Here is a 22,267-nt window from a genome sequence, read left to right on the forward strand (position 1 = left end):
GTAAAAACCTGAAAACCTATGACTATCTCAATAGGGCAACAGGTCGATAAATTATGGTATATTCACACCATGAACTTCTACAAAAAAGACAAAAAGACATGGATTTTAGAAAGAGAGAGAGGAAAAAAAGAGAGACAGACATAGAGACAGACAGACTGATTCAAAATTGGTCCATGACATCATTAAGTGAAAAAAGTAACCTAAAGAATAATATTCATTCAGTAATCTCATTCCTCATAAAACAACGTACAGATACGGATTTATGCGTATTCATATCTGATTAAGCAGATTAAAGCTACAAACACACACACAAAAACAAAACCTATGAACGTGGATACCAACATGGCAACAATTAGAGCAGAAACACTGAGGTGATAAGCACCAGGGGACACTACAAATACTACTTTTTTTTTTTTTTAAAAGATTTTATTTATTTATTTGACAGAGAGAAATCACAAGTAGGCAGAGAGGCAGACAGAGAGAGAGGAGGAAGCAGGCTCCCTGCTGAGCAGAAAGCCCGATGCGGGGCTCGAACCCAGGACCTGGGATCATGACCTGAGCTGAAGGCAGCGGCTTAACCCACTGAGCCACCCAGGCGCCCCACAAATACTACTTTTGATGCCTCTGTATTCTTTGTTACTAAAATCTATTAGGTTTGTAATTCAAATAATAGACATAACAGGTATTAGAAGTGAAAAATGAAACAGCAGAGGGCAAGCTGGTGCCACTCAGAGCTAGGGCTAGTGGACACCTCCCTTCTCCATAGCGGTCCTGCTCACAATTTAGCGCCTGTGACATCAGCCCAAGACACTGCTTCCAGTGATTGCCACCTTTTTCCTGGGCATGCTCTGAGAATAAAGGGTTTGGCCTTCCTCAAGAAAAAATAAATAAATAAAATAAATAAATAAATATATATATATACACACACATATATATATATGATGTTATTTTGAAGACAACTCACGTTTGTGCTTTAAAATCTTTAAATATTTTAAGGGGAATTTTTTTCTTAAATTACCTATAGGCATTATTCTTTTGAAATGTACTGTTATAAAATATCACTCCTTTGCATGATTATTTTCCAAAGCTGTTGCCCTATCCTTTATAACAAACTTTATAAAATAAAACAATTAATCGATTACTTGCAAGAATCCTGATGCTACATAAGCCTTGTATTTCTTCGGTATCTTAAATAATTCGAATTAGGCCTCCCTACCACATACTGCAGAGATACCCTTTTTAAATAGTGTAGAAAAGGGACGCCTGGGTGGCTCAGTTGGTTAAGCCGCTGCCTTCGGCTCAGGTCATGATCCCAGCGTCCCGGGATCGAGTCCCACATCGGGATCCTTGTTCTGTGGGGAGCCTGCTTCTCCCTCTGCCTCTGCCTGCCACTCTGTCTGCCTGTGCTCGTGCTCTCTCTCTCTCTCTCTGACAAATAAATAAAATCTTAAAAAAAAAAAATAGTGTAGTAAATAAAACCCCAAATACCATTAGTACTATCCTTTGAATGTATAATTAGAACTCTGTTCATATTCTTACACAGTTGAATCCCTGTGACCTGGGATAATTTGTTTGGTCTTTCAAAGCAAAGGAGCAACACAAGATGGCTTCTTGAAAGTCAATGGTACTTCTCATAATGAACAGAAGATGGCGATATTTAATCTAGCATCCGAAGTGTACTTTGTCAAGGTTTCCACAGATTTCACTGGGGACTTAGCAGGATAGTGTAGCAAATGCTGAACCCTCAGAGCAGGAAGTATGGTTTTAGAATTAATAAAAATTCAAGAAGCTATCCTGGACCTATTTTATAAATTTCCAGATAAAGTCTGCCTTGTGTAAATCAAACAGAATTAGAATAAGTCTAATTTGTCCCCCGTGCCTTTGGCTGAGAACTCCAGCTCTCACGAGCGAAGGAAAAGCTATTCAGCTCAATTCCAAAAAATTCTCAAAGAAGTAAAACAGCGGAGGTAACTGCATTCCAGCTTCAATTTATGCGTAAGGAACACAACAGACAAATGACACACAGAGCTGAGAAAAAATGTTATTTTCTTACCCAAGATCATTCCACTATTTGATAAGCTCAGCATCTTTGGGGGTAGAAAAGCTTATCAGTGAAATAAAAAGAACCCACTCATTTCTCCACAACCCCCTTTTTTTTCTTTTAATTTGAGAAAGAGACAGAGACAGAGACAGCACAAACAGAGGGAGAGGCAGAGGGAGAAGTAGTAGGCTCCCCACTGAGCAGGGAGCCCAACATGGGGCCACATCCCAGGACCCCGAGATCATGACCCACGCTGAGGGCAGACACGTAATTGACTGAGCCCAGGTGCCCCTCCACAAACTCTTAATGAACACTGTGTGTCAGATGCTGAACAGAATAAAAAAGATGAATAAGAAGCTGTTCCTGCCACCATAAACTTGTGAGTGTGGCAGGGAAAGCACACAGACAATAACAGACTGGACCGGCCAGGACTAGGCAGGAGCTGAGTGACCCGCAGAGGCCAGGAGAGTGACAGGAGTTCAAATGGGGACCAGCCCCATGTAGCCTAGGGGATCGGGGATCCCGTCTCATGAAAGCAAAAAGCCTTGAGGTGGACTTAGTCATCTGGGAAATGAAGACAAAGGGGAGGGCATTCCAGAAGAGGTGGGACACGAAATCAAGGGGCAGTTGGGTATCCGTGAGCCAACCGGAGCTGACCTGAGTCGATGGTTCATGGATGGTGGCAGGAGCAAGAGAGGCTAAAAATTTCGAGTCCTCTACAGAGAGGCTGAATCAGAAGGCTAATGGCGGTTGAGAGCAACTGAAGGATTCTGAAGAGGTTTGTTGGAACATTTTAGGATGTAGTGTAGACGGCGGAGAAGACCCGCTGGGCTGCGGTGGAGGACGTAGGCTCTGCGGGGAGCCTGCAGACCCGGCGTGTGGCCATACGCCTCCGCCCGGCACACCCGGGGACTCAGGGAAGATTTACTGACGGGCTGACTGGCCGGACAAAGGACTGAATGTCGCAGTGAAGGGGAGAGGTGAACGGGCCAAGAATGTTAAGAAACAGAATCAGATTCTTCCTGTGACCGTCAATCAATCCACCCGTCAGACACACCAAAACCAGGAGAACTTCGCCAACGATAATCTTGATATCAACTTAATGGCCAGCCTGGTCACTCCGAAGACTACAAGTCTCTTAGCCCTCAGTCTCAGATTTCAGCAGAGCACATTCTGTACCTGCATAATGACAGGAGCTGATCTGACAGGGTTGGGAAATGAGAACAAAAGTTATCTTGGCAGGAGGAGGCCTGGGCCCCAGCCTAGCAGCCAGCGTCACATGACGCTCCTTTCCCTCCCTCCATCTCTAACTGGTGAAATGGAGAGCCTGAACTTGTGACATAACATGAAAATATGAGAAGGCTTGCTTTCTCCCAACTACCGTGTACAACTCTGCGAGTGAAATCCTCCTTTCCTACCCCGGAGGGCATCTTAGGCAGAATGAATAGCTTTTGGCTTACACTCAGAGAGAAAATCACCATCCAGCTCCATTTTAAATTCCAATCCCATATAAGATATAAAATTATTTCTTTCCCTCATTACAGACTATGGGGACGGGTGAGGGGTCTGCTCTCTGACTCCCCTCCCGTTCCTCTTTCTTCTCGACCCTATCTGCTTTGGGGGTGTGGGGGGGAGGTAGTACAGAAGAGGGATAGGGGTAAACAGCTCTTTATGAAACTGGCAAGACGACAATTCTTTCTCTATTGATGTCACTGCTTTTCTGGACACACCTGCCGGCCATCACTGCCCTCTCGCTGCAAGGGTCCAAATGCTGCTTCTCCTAGGGCCTGCATGTGGGCTCGTGAAGATACGAGGTACACAGGTCACTGACATGGGAGATCCCCCTGGCTTCAGCCTCTTCTAATCCCCTCAACTTACCTCCCCAGCAAATACCCCGCAGTCACATGCAGCTGGGGACTGCTAGGGGACAAGCCCTCTTTGGAGGGACACTAGCAAGATGGCTCCTGTGTACTTTCTTCCTCAGTGTGCACTTGACCCATGGGAAATCCCTCCATCCTTGCACTACCCAACAGGGGTACAGACCACACCACCTCTCTGAACCCTGCTGTTCTCCAATTCCCTTTCCCCCTACTCACCACAGCACGGTGGCCGTCAGCAGGGACGGGACACACCCCACTAAAAGAGGAGGTCCTACCTTCTCCTCTTTCAGGTGCCCCAATCTTTACGACGGATTCTCTCAGATCCTACCCCCACCCCCCACGGGACTTGGTGAGTAGAAGCCACCTCATTACTGATCCCAGAGAAACACAAAAACAGCCAGCATCCCATAATGCAACTAAAAACCTGCTTACAGGGAGCAATTAGAAACCATAACCACAAAGCCCTCTTTGAGGGAAGCAGCAAGGACAAAAGGCAGAGCATCAGCGGACGCAGGCGGCCGCCCAACCTCCACCCTTCTCAGCACCGCTCGGGGCTCCCTCCCAGAGTGCTGGTGGCAGAGTCCAGCTCAGAGCCCTGATGGCCCCTCTGGCCCTGGCCTGATACTGGATGAGCTTCTGAGAGGTTCTACAGCTCTGTGTCTCCAGCTTCACTACGGTGTGCTCAGAGGTGGCAGCCCTGCTGAGGCTGAGGCAGACACAAGGCTCCCCGGGACACTGCGGTGAAGGGCATCACGGTCCGTGGGCAGAACCCAGGCTTCGGCCACAGGTGAGCCTGCACCGGCACGCGGGCTCTGTCCTCAACTGTGCGACCTTGGGCACATTTATACTTAACCTCTCGAAATCTAAGCCCTCTCCATAAAAAGAAAACATCTCATTTTCAGGATTACTATAAGAATTAAACGAGCATTTTTATAAGCTCAGCAAAGTCCCCGACTAAAAGTAACACGAAGTCATTGACAAGGTTGACAGAAAATTGAGCTCCTCTCGTTTTATAATTCAACATCCACTGCATCCATATGGTTTCCTATCTTCTTTTTTTTTAAAAGATTTTATTTATTTATTTAACACAGAGAAAGAGAGAGAGATCACAAGTAGGTGGAGAGGCAGTCAGAGAGAGGGGGAAGCAGGTTCCCCGCTGAACAGGGAACCCCATGTGGGGCTTGATCCCAGGACCCTGGAATCATGACCTGAGCTGAAGGCAGAGGCTTAACCCACTGAGCCACCCAGGCGCCCCGGTTTCCTATCTTCTTAAGACACCAAATCCCAGCAGGAATATATGCCCTCAAGCGCAGAGTTGTTTTTGAGCAAATATTCAATACATGCTGGGACCTCACCACCTCTGCCTCCCAAGATTTTAATGTCAACAAGCAATTCAAAAGGCTTTCATCTCAACAGGTAGCATGTGGGGCGAGCCTGGCTCTCAGGGCAGGAATGATCCAGATGCCTCCTGATCCCTTCTCTCTGTCTCTCTTTTTTTTTTAAGGTTTTATTTATGTATTTGCTAGAGAGAGACACAGTGACAGAGCAGAAGAAGGAGGCTTCCCACTGAGCAGAGAGCCCAATGTGGGGCTCGATCCCAGAATGTTGGGATCATGACCAGAGCTGAAGGCAGACGCTTAACAACTGAGCCACCCAGGCCCTTCTCTTTTTAATTAAACCGGAGAGCAAGCTCGGGGCAGGGCCCCAGTGCCGGCTCCTACCACCTATAGCAACCATGGGCTCCTCTCCCCGGCTACCAAGGAAGCCTAACACTGGGGAACCAAAAGTCAACAGAATTGTTCTTGAAAAGAACGAGAGGCCTAAGCAGAGAGTACAGAACTCCTGCGAAGTGTGTGGCTGGGGAAGCAGATACAACAACGGGCACTCGGATGAGACACCAGTTTTCTTTAATGGGTCAGCCTCAAACTTCTTATCGCCACGAATAAACACGCTTCGTGCTAAATATACCCTCCAAATCAAATCCTCTGGATTAATTCATTTTAAATCCGGGATGCGTCTGGCTCAACAGCTACCACATTTTCCAGAAGGTTTATGCGGTATAGTACACACTTGGATCACCAGCCCTGAAATGAGTAGGTGCATCTGCCTGGCTTTATTTAAATCTGGGAACGCAGGACAGGAGAAGGGCACCCCAATTCAAGAAAGCCCTGCCCATCGTTTCCTTTTCCTGGGCTCCCTCATGTGCCTGAGACGCAGGCATTCTTCAATTCCCCTAGGGTCATGAGGAAATTCCAAACAGCTGCACTTTACTTACGTGAAAGGTACAATGAAGAGGACAGAAAACAGTTGAGGTTAGAAAGGAGGGGCGGCAGTGCGATCAGCCAGAGAGAAAAGCCCACACCCAAAGAGAACCGTCAAGTCAGAGGGCTCCTGGTGGCTTTCAAGTGAAAATCTGCCAGCAGAGCAACTTCGTTTTGTTTTTGTTTTGTTTTCCAGTTTCAGATTCTTACCAGTGTGTTTTGTTTTCACATGACTTAAAAGGAAGAGAATTCTCCGCGTGTCATCTGCTAGAATGGGCTCCAGCTCTAACATGGGTTTTATCGTTGATCTTGGGACTGATTTGCTGATCTGGTGTCTGGGAAGGAGGCCTTCGCCGCCTCCCCGCCCACAGGTATCCCACCGCCGCGCTGCCATCGGGAGCACGGGACCGCTGGAGGTCGAGGGTATGACTAGGGTGCTGATCTTACACCAGGAAAACATCACATTAAGGGAACCAGGCTGAGAATCACAGTATTTGATGAAATGAGGCTTAGAGAAGCATTGAAAACTGCCAGGGTCTGAGGGCCTACGTAATGGATAATAACCAATTCTCAATTCTCATATGGCCCATGAGTGCAGACTATGTCTACAGTTAGGTATTCTTAACGTCCATGTATATTTTTTAGTGACTGGGGCTGTTGGTCGTACTTCCTGCTTCCTGTTCTGATGTTTCTTGCGTCCTTATGCTCTTTTTAAAAATAGCTTCGTTGACACATAACTCCCAGGCCGCACAATTCATCCGCTCAAAGTGCACAATTCAGTGGTGTTTGGTGTATTTACGGAGTTGTGTAACGATGACCACATTCTATTTCTAGAACACTTTAATTCCCCCAAAATGAAACCCTCTATCCATTAGCTGTCACCTCCACTTCCTCCAGTCAGTCCTCTTAGCCCAAGGCAACCACCAGCCTACCTTCCGTCTCTATGCATCCGTCTGTTCCAGACATTTCACACAAACGGACTCATACAAGGCATGGGCCCCTGTGACGGGCTTCTTTCCCTTAGGGTAATGTTCTCAAGGTCCATCTGTGTTGTAGTATAGGAAGTACTGCTTTCCTTTTTATAGCCAAATAATATTCCACTGAATGGATATATCACATCTTATTAATTAATCATATTAATTCATTCTCAAGTTTTTGGTGGACATATGTTTTCATTTCTCTCAAGTTAGGAGTAGAATTGTTGGCTATGTGGTAACTATGTTTAGAATTTAAGGTCTTCATGCTCTTTGAACCTTTTCATGATTAAAAAAATTTTTGGACTGTAATTATTATAAAGTAAACGATTTCTTAAAATCCTCCTTTTACCCCACAGGAAAAACCACTGTTAGCGGCTTGGTGTATACCACCCCTGCAGATTCTTTAAATGCATAGAGTACTATATAATTTTTATAATTATTATTACATAAATGGGATGACATTATACATATTTTCTGATTCTCACTCTTGCTGCTCACTAGATCTTGAGCCCTATTCCATGCCCATGTGGAAAGATTGCTACATGTACTTCTCCCTTTCTTCAGGCAGAGGGCCAGGCCCGTTTTCATTATTCGCAAGAAATTATCATACCAGAGATGTTGAATAAGGCCATTTGGCTTTGTTATCTCATTTTGTCTTACAGATGTCCTGCACTGTAGGTGATTGGGTTTCTATGTATTCACTGGCCCATCCCTCTGAGGCTTTGTTTTGTTAACTGATCTACAAACAAGTGGGTCTAAACAGTGGAATGGGAATTTAAATTAGACCTAACACTAACGGTCATTAAAAAAAATGGAAGTCAGGATGGGAGATACCCTGCACGATAGACTTGGCTTACCCCTTGACAACTAGACTTATTATTTCCTGTGGACTCTTCTTTTAAATTATAAAATCAGCATATGAATACATGCACAGTAAAAATACTGTTTTCAAACGAGACGTGTAGAAAGTTCTCCACCTCTCTAAATCCTCCCTTCTCCATGGAATTTTAACAGGTTGGCATTTATCCTTCCAGCTTTTTTTTTTTTAACAGAAACTTTTAGATGTCAGGAGTTTTATTTGACATCAACACAACAGTATGCATATTATTTTGTGATTATGTTTTTACTTGACACTGTATATCGTAAATCTTCCCGAGTCACAGATCCAGATCTCTGCAAGTTGAATCTGAAATGGTGTAGCTGAACGCCTCACAAACACCAAAGTACGAGAGCGCCACAGTAATTTCTTACTGTCAGAGCAGAAAAGGTCGTTTTAGAAACAGACCAAGAAATAATTTGGTGTATTTAGGAGAGCAAGCTGAAGATCAAACCACACTCTTCCGCTGTGTGGACTGTGTACCCAGCAGGATGCTAGGAGCAGGAAAACTCTCCAAAGGACCTGATGTGATGAGGAGCCTAGGACACCCCCTGGAAACTCACAGGTGCAAACACACGCACCCGCGGAGAAACACTCACTGAACAGGGTGGCCCCATCCTGACTATACAAAGAGAAGCAGCCCCTTGGCCGACAACGGACCCAGAGCGGGGATGACAGTCCATTCCAGGTCCCTGCTGCGAGGCTGCAAAGACATTCACGGAACAGCAACACTTACTTTGGGCCGCGTGTCCACGACATAAATGAAGTCGCTCCCCGGATTGGCTTTCCTGATGGCCTGGAGCATCTGCTCGTCCTCGAGGCAGCGGGCACTGAAGCCGGACAGGGGCTGGCTGCTCCGGCAGATGGAGGCCTGTGGGACACAGCAGCGTCAGTGCCCACCGACCCCTCAAGACCCTGTCCCCAACAACGACCCCCTGGGTCCCTGAAACCCCCCCACCGGCTTGTAGACATGCCTTCCAAAAATCGAGCTTGGTGTCTTTCTAATTCAGGCCAGAGAAACCACCACCAGGGTAAGTAGTGCTAAGTTTCTCCGAGGAAGAAATTAGGAGTGAATTTGGAAGTTTAGATAGGATTTAAGTCATGGAATATAAAGCCATTTAAGTAGCCTACTTTCCCTTTCGCTGGTATTATTTCGTTTTCTGTTGAAGGTAGAAATATAAAGCAAATAACTGTTCTCCTACAGTTTACATACAGGATACTGCTAATAGCAAGACTAGTAAAAAAAAAAAAAAAAAAGTTATTGTGTAATGCTTTCCATCAGTTTTTACCAGCTCAGTTGGAAATATCACAAATACCAAAAACCAATTCTAATCCTAACCAGGGAAGTTCCCGCCATGATGGGCTCCCTCTGCGCCCAGGACAGCAGCAGGCACAGCCCCAGGCTGCCCAGGAATAGGGGCTCCTCCGCCATCAGTCTGTGTTCTATCCTGCAATCTCTCTGGTCTGCTATGCGGACAGACAACATCTACAACAGCATGAACCTTTCCTGCCGTAGTAGGAGCGGAGTACGGATACCTCCTTGCAGCTCTAGAACTTATACTTTTGTGGCAAAGTACTTTTTAGGGACTTCAATGTTAACACTTAAAGGAATGAGTCTTGCCAAGAATCTGCACTGAGGCTGCGAGTCCACTGGACGAGAGGGTGGAGGGAGCAGGGCTCCGTGAGGAAGAGAGGCCTCCGGCTGCAGGCAGGCAGGCGACGCAGGGCAAACTCGCTCAACATGGGGGTGGCAGAGCCTGCTGGCCTCGCTCCAGGAAGGGACAACCCAGCTCTGAGTCCAAGCACAGCTTAACTGTCCCTAAAGTTCAGCCCAGGACAACTTAGCTCGGGTTTGGGTTTCCTCTGAAGAAAGGAAGCGTTGGTGCTTCTCCCTGGAGAAGGTGGGAATGTCTCTCGCTAACTACCATCCTTCAGCTGAGGGACCGCTGGCAAGTCCCAGAACTGCTGAGCAGCTGGATGCATAACTGGGCCACTGCCAGAGAGTTCCAGCACTGTTCTGTGACAGCGAGGGCAATCACTGAGGTCGGCCAAGAGCGCTGGCGTGCCTGGGTGCCTCAGTAGGTTAAGGGTCCGACTCTTGGCTTCAGCTCAGGTCATGGTCTCAGGGTTGTGGGATCGAGCCCCGTGTCAGGCTCCACACTCACCAAGGGGTCTGCATGGGATTCTCTTCCTCTGCCCCTCCCCACTCACTCATACTCTCTCTCCCCTGCCCCCCCAAAATAAACAAATAAATATTTAAAAACAACAACAACAACAAAACAAAACTCTGGGCCCTGCAGCCAGGTTTTCAGAGTCCAGGAGGGACGCCCATGGGAGAGAGGCAGGCAAAGCAAAGAGGCAGCAGAGTTGCTCCAGAGCTGTGGAATTCTTAAATTATTGGCAGAAGTGCCACTGCAGCCGGGAGGAGAAAGGGCCTGGGGGGCCTAAACCCGGATGGGGACATCCGCAAGAGGGAGGCTCCGGAGGCAGGGACCAAAGGCAGGCTGGAAAGAGAGGCAAGCAACTTCAATGGGTAGAAGTAAACAGCCCCAGAGGGCTTCTCAGTGCTTAACCTGCAGGTTCTGTTTCTTCAGGCCCCGCCCCCCCTGCCCTGAGGGAATTCTGGCGGCTGAGACAACAGCTCTAAACTGGTTCTACCTGAAACCTCAGAGGGTTGAAGAGATACTAGTTAACGCAATTACCACTGGGTAATTTCTTAGACTATCAGAAGACTCAGACTGGAAGGAAATGCATTTCCAGGGTGAGAATTTGTCTGAGAATGCACACACGACACCTGAAGTCCCTGGACCAGTGGGACTCCAACGAGGAAATGAAGCCAGAGAGTGACATCCGCCATCAGTAATTACCTGCAGGACGAGAGCAGCTAGTCCTAAGTGAGAGGTTAAGTCAGAACAGCTCCACGATGAAATGTGGTCAATAAACTAAACCAAATAGATTAAACCAACTACTTTTAATATTTTTGTAGCTATATTTTCTTCATAACCTCTAGATATACTTCACCAGGAATTCTTCATTGCCTTGGGGCTAACATATAGCTACCAATTTTGTGCGGAGCTGTGAGTAGCCTCGAGGTGTGTCTGCTCACCTTCAATGTACCCCAGCCAGTCCCGCTGTGGAGAGGATGTCACCCTAACCTGGCAGCCTTTCTCACTGATTTCTGTCACCTGAGAGCAGAGGGAAAGTCTTCAATGGTAAATGGTCATGAGAGCCCCTCATTTACAACACTACTCGTAATTAAAATATCCAACATTTTTTGAATGCTTACTATGTGATAAGCACTATTATAAAAACTTTGTGTTATTTTTATTTAATCTTCTCAATTACCGTACCCGGGAAGATCTATCATTTGCTCCATTTTATAAATGAGGCAACCAAGGCACAGAGAAGGGAAGTAACTTCCTCAATGTCACACAGCTAATAATTAGGGAAGCCAGAAATTTCATCCAGGCGTAACATTTTCTGATCCTGGATTCTTAACCGAAATAATACAGCACTCACATACAGAAATAAGTCAGGAAGCAGAAATAAGTCAGAGAGAATTAAGATGTGGCATCCAAGAAGGTCTGGCTTTCAATCCACAGTTCGCTCTCCCCGGGTATATGATCTTGGGTAACTGACCTATTGTCTTTGAACTTCGGTTTTCTCATCTACAATATGAGGATAATAATCTCAAAACTACAGACTGTGATAAGGTTTATAATTTTCCTAGAACTATACCTAACACATAGTGAATTTCAATAAACATTAGTTATAAAAGGAAGAGAAAAGGTCTGTATTTTTCTTAAGGGAAATCCCTCTTTGGAAATCTTACAGAGTTTGGTTTCCCAAAGATTTGTACTGTGAATTTGGGAGATTGTGCTATTAACCATTTAAAGCAAAACTGCTTTCTTAAAAACAATTGAAACATTAGGACAAAAGAAGAAAGTATACAGCAGTCATAAGGGCTGGTAAATAATAAAAACACGCAGGCTTCCAAATATAAGTGACATTTACAATTTATTCATCTCTAATTGTTACCTATAAAGCTGTTGATAGTTTGCTATCCAAAGGGAGTCTGGATGGCTCTATATAACCCTGTGCACTTCAAGGCCTATAATTTTTATTCTGGGCTGCCTCCAACATTGGTAAAATTGGGAGGGTCTCAACTAACCAACAGCAAGTGTCCCTCCATCCCCTGCTCCTACGGAGAAAGCCCCTTGGCTAACCTTTCCTGCAGACCTGAGGCAGCTCCTACTCATTTCTGAATAGAGGCTTTCAGTGCCCTGCCAGCCCATGGAATTCAACAAGCCAATCACATCCTCCCCTAGGAACCTGACATCACTAGGAAGTCCCCCAGTCCCTGCTGGTTCACTCTATGCCTGAGTGCCACCCCGGGGGTGCCCTGTATGGTACGCCATGCACTCCTTCCCTGGGAAGTGAGTCCACACAACTCAGACCACTGACAACTGCTTCTGCCCCGTGTCAGGTGTCATGTGTGCAGCCTTCCCTGGAACCCTAGGACAGGAATCCTCATCTCACTAACGAGTGACTAGGAAGGGATTACAACACCACATATCATAAAAGTTGATCCGAAAGGAATGGTGTTCCCTCAGCAGGACATTTATATCAAAGGATTCTCCCCAGGACTTCTCACTCATGCAATGACATGCATTTCAGGTCGTAATCTAACACAGATCCCGCTACTACACGAGACAAGCCACCTCACCCGCAAAAGGGGTCCTTAAGTAACAGAAGGATATGCGAGGAACTAAAAGATATGACTTTCTTATTCACATGCATTAAGTTTTATTGGGTAAGTGATATATATTCTTAAGTCTAAAATGTCTAAAATCACAAAAGGGAAGAAAGAAAGGTCAGCAAATTTACATAATCCACCCGTTTACTTTCTTTTTTTTCTATCTGTTTACTTTTTTATGGAAGACTGCCTGGTTTGTATATGAGTTTTCCGGAGCAATGGCAGCATGAACGGCTGCTTTGTTATGTCACACATCAACCATTTAACCCCAGATGTCCACCTTCATCTCTCTTTCCCTTGATAAAAATCCCTAGTTGCATCAGAAGCATTTACATCATGAACCTTGATACCGAGACCTAAATGTTGTTATAAAACACAAAACAAATCATTCTGTTGTGTGCAGGACAGAGTTTAGTTCCTGGAGGGAGCGGGGAGAAGGTCAGCATGTGCGGGTATGTGGCACATGGACTGTTTCCCTGGGGTGACTGGTTCACCGAGGAACGCTCAGAAACACATCTCTATTTTGTACTTTGTAAGAAGAGCTAACCATGAGGCATTGTCCTCCTGAAAGTTCTAACTACAGGAAATCAATTATTTCCCACCATCCCTGAGGGCTGCATGATTCATTTTCAAGCCTGGAGGAGATCAAGTCAAGAGTGACACCCAAGAGCAGGAATGGAACGAGGAGAAGCTGAAGCCTGCAGGAGAAGAGCTTCTGGGGTCTTCCTGCCAACACTTCCTTCCTGTTCCGAGACATCCCACACTTGGCCTTGGCAATACTCACACTGACCAAGATAAGAGTCTCTTTTCTCAAGAACATCAGAACAGAAGGAGAAGAAGTAGGACAGACCCTACGCTCACAATACCCAGCCCACCTTCACCTCTTAAACAACAATGAAAGAACAAAAGATCCTCTCTCTCTTACTTCTTTATCGAAGAATGTCAGTGCTACTGGCATCCTAATTTCAAATACGATGTCATGAAATTCCCTATTCGCTCCACTTTTTTTTTTTTTTTTAAGGAAATTCACATCATTCTTTCACCACTGCTCTGGCTCTGTGAAGGCTGAAATATAGCTGGAATCAAGGACTACAGAATATTAATAACATAGTTGCCATTTTTAGACCCCAATGAATGGAACTAAAAGCAAGACAATTTATATGCTTTTAATTAATGGAACTTACACTGCTCAATGAATATTTGCCGCCAAAGCACACAGCACAGAAGGCTGTAAGCCTACTCGGTGCAGATGGCATTGTTCAAGGTATTTCTGGAAACCTCCTCCTAGAATCAGACACAGACCTGAGCCTATGCCCTTGCCCACAGGTATGCGTGTGTGTGTTCACACTCGCACCCATCTGTTGCAATTGTTTATGGCTGTCAATTTGCCTTTGAATCCTAAACTCTATCATCTAGCTTGAAAACCCAACTTTTCACCCAGCTAAAGTCAAATGACTTCTGAAGTGGGTGGCAAAGACCATTCTTGGCTTCCCAAATGCATTTTCTTGTCCTTCCCAGACATGGAACCACAATTTTTAGTTGTTTACACAGTTACCCAGGAAAAGTGTATTTTCTCACCTGCCCTGTGCAGTTCTGACGAAACGGGATGTGAGCAGAAGTGTCTCGTGGCAGTTTTCGGAGGCTTCCTCAGAAAGCCGTGAGGGCCTGTGAGCCCCCCTTCCCCTGCTGCTCTCTGGAAGTGTTGGCTGGTACCAAAGTCATCTCCTATACCCCTCAATGAGGACCAAAGACAAGAGAAGGCAGAGCAGAAAGGTGCAGGAGCTCGGGTCTCTGAGGACTGAGTAATGGACAACCAAGACTCCAGGCCTAGATGGCCCATATTTGGAGTTTTTATGTGAGATGCAAGAAAATAAAATTCTATCCTGTTTAAGACACTATTACTTAGAAGCTGTGTTAGTTGCAGACAAATCCAGTCCTGGTTTTTATAAATAATTCTGAGTAGGCTCCATACCCATTGTGGAGCCCAACATGGGGCTTGAACTCATGACTCTGAGATCAAGACCTGAGTTGAGATCAAGAATCAGATGCTTCACTGACTTAGCCACCCAGGTGCCCCTTATAAGGAATATTCGAAAAATAAAACCCACTCTCCATAAACAAAGATTTCTTATACTGTGATGTTAAGAGTGTGCCATTAAAAAAAAGAAGAAGAAGAAGGTGCCATGGATTCTGGAAAGTTTTCTAAAACAGACATTTGAAGGGTACCTAGCACTGTTTAAATGAGCACAGAGCTTCCCAAGGTGAAAAGGACAGATACTTTAAAAAGGACAGACATTCGCTTGGATGATTAGCTTTAGGTATTTTCTGACAGTATCCCATTACTTTATTGTCAAATAACATGAAAGGTCAACTTCTACCTGAGGTAAGAGTTTAAGGAGAGTTGTGTTGTGTAATACCACACTCAACAATATCCACATACCTTTAAGAATTCAAACACACACACACAGAGCAGAAGGCTGCTAGAAAATGCCTGTTTATGATAAAACAAGAAAAGCAAAGCATAAAACAAAAGCATGCCTTGAGACTTACGTGGTTATCTTTATAGTAGTAAGAAAGGGCAGGAAATCGCCGTCTGCTCCGGAATTTGGAACTCCCCACAATGATGTGTGCCGTGGCCGATTTGGGAACATACAGTTCAGTAGGGTAAGAATCACAAACCTGTCACGGGAAACACATGGGGATTTTGAGGCCATCTCGTAATGCTTTGTGAACTGTCACAAGAAATTCCGTTTATCATACTTAGAAGTTGCACGTTTACCTTTTCTTTCTTTCTTTCTTTCTTTTTTCTTTCAGGTTTTTGTTTATTTATTTGAGAGTGAGCGAGTGAGAGAGAGAGCAAAAGCAACAGTGGGGAGGGTCAGAGGTAGAAGCAGACTCCCCACCAAGCAAGGAGCGCCATGTGGGGCCTGATCCCAGGACCCTGAGATCATGATCAGAGCTGTAGGCGGATACTCAACCGGTTGAGCTGAGCCACCTGGGCGCCCCCATTTAAGTTTTCTTAACCAAGTTACAGAGGAGGCTATTTTGAAGAAACCAACGGCCACCTGAGAGAAAGGAAGACCTGTGGATCCTATGACATCAAAGGGAAGCAAACACTCTTTAGCAACCTGTCCTGGTGCACGGGTCCCTTCGGAGGGCACTGTGAGGGGCAAGACAGTGACAGGGGAGCATTTCTTTCGTCAGAAAGGAAGAAATCAAAATTCGGCATCTTGATAGCTGAAAAAAATTGACCAGCCTGTTTTGAGTGAAAGACAGCCCACAGGTAGGGTATAAGCGCCAGCCATGTGCCCAAGACAAAGCCCATGCCCTCACTGGGTACTCCCCAACCCCCTTCTTCCTGAATCGACCCAAATCCCTTCCATTCTTCAAGGGACAACCCACTCTGCCTCCTTCAAGAAGCTTCCCCCCTGGGCTTCCAACTCAGGTAAGTTTCTAGATCTGTCTTGGTACCGCATAATATAACAGCTTTATTTTTGCTTCCTCCACATGATTTCACAAACGGTAAGAAATTATTTTACTCTTTCTGTGCATCGCCAGCAGTGATTCCCACAGTGGAAACTCCAGAGCCTTGGAATGGTCTTGTGATTTAATCAGGCATCAGCAGTTTAGAACGTGGCTCTGCTTTGCCAAATTCATGACCTTCAGAGAGTCACACTATGCTGACCTCTAAAACTGATAAAACACAGAAATAATATCCCTTGGGGTTGAGGGAAGGGTCAAATCAGATAACACCCATGACAAAGCACTTTATAAACCAGTGCATCTGACAGAAATGTGAGTGGGGGCAACAGTAATCACTGACTCGTTGCTAGGCCTGCATTTCGTTCTGACATCAGCCAATCAATCTCTTTGTGATGTGAAGATCGCTCAGAAAGCTATTCCTGGGTTTTCCCCAAGTAGCCTTCTCTTTCCCAGAAGTCAAGCTTCTTCTTGGCCATTTCAAGAGGAGACCTCCAGGAGCAGCAATGACAGGGCAATCTGTCAGCCACATGAACTCTGTCCACCTCTGCTCTCACCTACCCCTCTGGAAAGATGGAACTGGAGGAAACGAAAACCCACCCCAAGGAAGAGCCCAGCCTCTGCACCACAGCTTCTGACAACTGTCCTGTGAGGATGCCTTCCCCCTCCCTTGCCTCCATCCACTGTCTTGGTTACCAGACTAGTGAACGACATCAAGTAGGAGATAAAAGGGCCACAAAAGTGATGTTCTCAGGCTCAATGTGTAATTTCAGCAATGAGCCAAAGACAATTTAGGGAAGATTAGCAAAGACTTCAAAAATGTCCAGCTCTGACACTGATGGAAATCCCAGTCTAGTAACATGGATACTCTGGAGGAAAACCTTGTACCGAGAACACATGGCCCCGCCTACCTGGACCCAGAGAGCCTGACGGGAATGACTACCACAAGACACCACACCTTCTTCCCCATGCAAATCTGGTGCCCGAACTTCTCTTCCGTCAGTCAGCTAGAACATTATGACACAGACCACACTTGCTTCTCTGAGGTTCAAGAGACATGTAGTCATCGTGCCAGGCTTACAACACTTTCTTAAAATAACAGTTTTAAAAAGGAAACTGGGAAGTTTTCAGTAAGGTGGGAATCACCTACTGTCTTCACTAAAACAACACCAACAAACTGCAATGTTATTTATGATGAAATAAAAGAAGAAAGTAATAGGTGAGCTTTCTCAACCTGCCTTACATACAGCCTTTCTAAATAACAGAGGTGAGTTAGGAACTGGGAAGCTCCTGCTGGTTCCTCTTACAGCCTCCCAAGGCCAAACAATGCTCAGCTTGTCTCACACTGTAAACTTTATGGGCACCATACCCAGTATGGGGCGGAGAGAAAGGGAAACCCTAAGAGCCCACTCCCCTTAACACTCCTGGCCCCATCCTACTTAAGGACCTGACTGCCAATCCACTCTGGGTCTTCCTTCTTCCCCAGGAGAGCAGGGAAGTCTTTCCCACCCTCTAAGAGTACCAGGGCTCTCTGCCTCCACCTGTGTAGGAAAATGTAGACCTTTTAGGTTGGCATGAGCAAGGCCAAGAGCTCAACACCTCAACCCCGTCAACAGTAGTCAGGCTTACACAGCGGTCATGGGCTCCCCTGCAGGGACACAATGATGCTGGTTACAGGGACTCCTGCTTTCCCTGAGCACTGGGTTTAGGTGAAAAGAGTTCAAAGTTCAAAACTGAAATATGGGCATTCTGATAAGCACTTGCATGGGAAGATCTAGGAGGAGCTAAAACAGCTTTGGAAAAAGTCAGACTCAGGGTGTCAGGGAGTTCAGGCTTCAATACACAACTTCTTACCCAAGCTGGAAATAGTGACTTCATCCTGCTTTCATGAAAGCGGAGAGCGCTTGCATGGAGAAATTTAAAAACAGTCCTGAGGGTGCCTGGGTGGCTTAGTCAGTGAAGCGTCTGCATTTGGCTCAGGTTATGATCCCAGGGTCCTGGGATCGAGCCCCATGGAGAGCCTGCTTCTCCCTCTCCCTCTGCCCCTCCCCCTGCTCAGGCTCTCTCTCTTGTGCTCTCTCAAATAAATAAATATCTTAAAAAAAAAAAAAAAAGTCCTGCATAACAGTGGCCACTGTCCTTTTTGCAACAAGCTCACATAGTTGTAGTCAAAATCCTGACAATGAATAAGGCACAGCACCGTGCCATTCATGCTACCAATTCTCAAACCAATCAAGGCACTTCCCCAAATTTTGCCTGGCTTGGAAAATCACATAAGAAAATTTAGAGAGAATGGGAGAAGTTGAGAAAAGCACAAAAGTCTTTTCCTTTGAATTTTCCTTCTTTACATTGACTACCTGGGCCAGTGAAAATGGAGTAAGTTAAAATCATTTCTGCGTACTTTTTTTTTTATTAATGAGGAAATTATTTTCCTTATCCTCCACTAAATAAATTAGTCTGCCTCAAGGGCTTGCCTATCTTGCTTTGGCTGCGCCAAGAAAAATCTCTTTTGATAATTCTTCTACTCATTCAACAAGTATTTTTTTTTTAAATATATTTAACATATACCATTGTACACATGTTAATTTGATACATTTACATATTGTACTATGATTGCCACTGTAGTGAGAATCAGCACCCCATCATGTGATAAATTCTCCATTTTTTTCAGTGGCCAGAATCATTAAGTTCTAGGCTCTTGGCAAGTTTGATGATTATAGTACAATATTTTTGTCATCACCAAGTTTCTATTGAATACTTCCTATGTGCCAGACATTATGTAAGGTGCTAGGGTAGTAATGTAAAACAAGAGTTACTGGCTTCAGGGACTTTACAGTCCCAGTAAAGCTGATCTCTGTTGACCTGATTATAACCTTGCAGTCAACGCATTTACCACTGTAGGGTAGTACCCATCTGAGATGCCATCCAAGGCATCTTAATTAGACCTCTGTATTTCTTGAGGACCACTCAACTGAGCACAATGGAGAGGTAGTTGTCAGAGACTGAGATAGATCTACATAGATGACTTTCTCCTTAAACATTTAAGATCTCAAATTTATTTCAAGGAATTTATGATGTAATATTAGGGGAGAAGAAGGAGGGTACGCTCCACATAAAATGATTCATATATAAGTAAAATAAAATAATACATAATATATAAAATATACTGCAAAAAACTGAAATAGACAATATTTTAAATTACTGGTATAGATTATTCTTTAAATTTTATTCTAAGAGAAACAGGTTAAAATTTTAACCTAGTAATGAATGACAGTTATTTAAGAAAGACAATTTCAGGAGTTATGTACAGAAGGGAATCTTCACTTTGACAGTTGGACTATCATAGACAAGTCTTATTAAGTAGGACTGAGAGTAATGATGATAGAGATGATAATGATGATAATTAGCCTCCCAAGACCACACAAACAGAAAAAAAGCAGCACAAGCTCTGAACCTACGTTTCTTTCCAAGAAGAAAGAAATAGGGGCACCTGGGTTGCTCAGTTGGTTAAGTGTCCCACTTTTGATTTCCGCTCAGGTCATGACCTCAGGGTTGTGAGATCAAGCCCCATGTTGGGCTCCATGCTGGGTGTACAGCTTGCTTAAGATTCTCTCTCTCCCTCTTCATCTCCCCGCTCCCACCTTCCTTTAAGAAGAAAAAGATGATGATAATGAAGAAGAAGAAGAGGAGGAGGGGGAGGAAACTCTTGTAAAAGAAGGGAGGAAAAAGTAAACCATGAAATGAAAAGCAAAAGTAATGGGTGATGATGTAACTTTCTCAAAGGGCTATTAGAAAGTTTTTGAGAAAATCAACTTTTATTATAGGTCTAAGTTGGTAATAGATAAGAGTACATATCTTTCTCCCCATTTCAATGGTATTGGTAAAACCAGAAAATCCCCAAGGTTTTCACCTTTTCTGTGTCAATACAGTTTGTTGGTTGTTAGTTTTGGTTTGCTGTATGTTCCTTTGGAAAAGAAATATTGAGTAACTCATGTTTTGTAGTCTCTACATGTAGGACTTAAGTGACTAAATATGAGTCATGCTTGTGGCACTAATTTGGGAAGGAAATCTCATCAAAAATAGGAACAACCTGTGTTTCCAAGAAAATATTATTCCACAAGACGTAGCTTAGGTTCATTTTCTTCCTGACTCAAGGGCGTGTCATATTTTTAAAAAATTTAAAAAGGTATCCAATTTTCTTTGGTAAACTTGGATTTTCCTCCCTTTCATTTCAAGGGTAAAAATTCATTGCCACATAGTTCATAATGATTGAGACAAAGAAGCCCTAAACATCTACTCACAGTGTACGATTATGGTTGTCAGATTTAAGCGTAATTATGGAGAAAATTGAGTATCATGAACGTGTCCATTCTACCCCAGAAAATCTATAAATTCAAGATATCAGAAGAATGATGTGGAAGGAACTGAAATTATTTAAAAACACATTAAGTAATACTACATTTTTACTACTTACATATGTAGAAACATTATAAATAGAGAAGGATAACACCAGATTGCAGTCAGTGACATTGGAGCAGAAGGTGATCTGGAGGGAACATTAGGGTGATTTAATAGCATTGATCTATGTGTCTATTTTTGTTCCAGGACCCTATTGCTTTAATTCCTATAGCGAGCAATCAAATATATACATTTGTATAAATATTATATACATCCTATGTGTGTATATATATATATTTATATATTTATATGTATTTATATATATATATAGAGAGAGAGTGTGTGTTAATTATTACTATGTGTATATAACAAACTATTGGGACTACATCAAAATAAAAAATTTTTGCACAACAAAGGAAACTATCAACAAAACAAACTGAATGGAAGAATATCCCAATTATATAAAGAGTTTACACAACCCAACACCAAAAAATCAAAATAATCCCAGGGAAGAACAGGCAGAGGACCTGAATAGCTGTTTTTCCAAAGAAGACATACAAACGGCCAGCAGACACATGAGAAGATGTTCAGCATCACTCATCATCAGGAAAATACAGATCAAAACCACCACGAGGTATCCCCTCACACCAGTCAGGATGGTTAGTATTAAGAAGCCAAGAAATAACGAGTGTTGGCAGGACGTGGAAAAAAGGGAACTCCCATGGCACTATTGGTAGGAATGTAAATTGGCGCAGCCACTGTGGCCAACAGTATTAAGATTCCTCAAAAAATTCAAAATAGAACTACCATATGATCCAGCAATTCTACGACTGAGTATTTACCCCCCAAAAAAACACAAAAACACTAATTTGACAAGATATATGCATCCTCCTATTTATTGCAGCACTATTTACAGTAGCCAAGATATGGAAGTAACTTGTGTCCATCGATAGATAAATGAATAAAGATGTGGGGGGGGGTGTTTGTGTGTGTGTGTGTGTATGTGTGTGTCACAGGAATATTACTCAACCATAAAAAAAAGAATGAGATCTTGTCATTTCTGACGTGAATGGACTTAGAGGGCATTATGCTAAGTAAAATATGTCATATAGAGAAAGAATACCATATGATTTCACTTATGTGAAATCATGGAAACAAACAAACAAACAAAAAAGAGAGCAAACTGGTTGCCAGAGGAGAGAGGTAGCAGGATGGGACAAAGAGGTGAAGGGGATTTATAGGTACAAATTTCCAGTTATAAAATAAATAAGTCACAGGGATGAAGAGTACAGCACAGGGAAAAGAGTCGATGATATCATAATAACATTGTGTAGTGACTATGCTTACTGTGGTGGGCATGAGACTATGTACAGACTAGCTCAGTCACTATGCGGTGTACCTGAAACTAATGTAACAGTGTACACCAGCTCTACATTGATAATAAAAACTGTAAAAATGTAACCAGAAATAGTCAAATAATAGGAGATAAGACATAAATGGTCAATCAGCATATAAGAATCTACAAATCAAGAAATCAAAGCATATAGGTTAAATTAAAATGAGAAATCCCTTGTCCCACTATCAAGTTGTTAGGAAA

The 22,267-nt window shown here is 44.0% G+C and overlaps 1 protein-coding gene across 1 annotated transcript in view; it reads right to left on the reverse strand.

The window, feature by feature from the left end:
• MTMR7 (myotubularin related protein 7) overlaps positions 1-22,267 on the reverse strand; it is a 106,040-nt gene that overhangs the window by 26,746 nt on the left and 57,027 nt on the right. Inside the window, exons 5-6 of the mRNA XM_047716110.1 lie at positions 15,343-15,471; positions 8,773-8,907 (exon numbers count right to left, since the gene is read on the reverse strand). Coding sequence (XP_047572066.1) covers positions 8,773-8,907; positions 15,343-15,471 — 264 coding nt within the window. The remainder of the gene's footprint in view (positions 1-8,772; positions 8,908-15,342; positions 15,472-22,267) is intronic.

Source organism: Lutra lutra, chromosome 2 (assembly GCF_902655055.1).
Source record: "Lutra lutra chromosome 2, mLutLut1.2, whole genome shotgun sequence".
Taxonomy (NCBI): domain Eukaryota; kingdom Metazoa; phylum Chordata; class Mammalia; order Carnivora; family Mustelidae; genus Lutra; species Lutra lutra.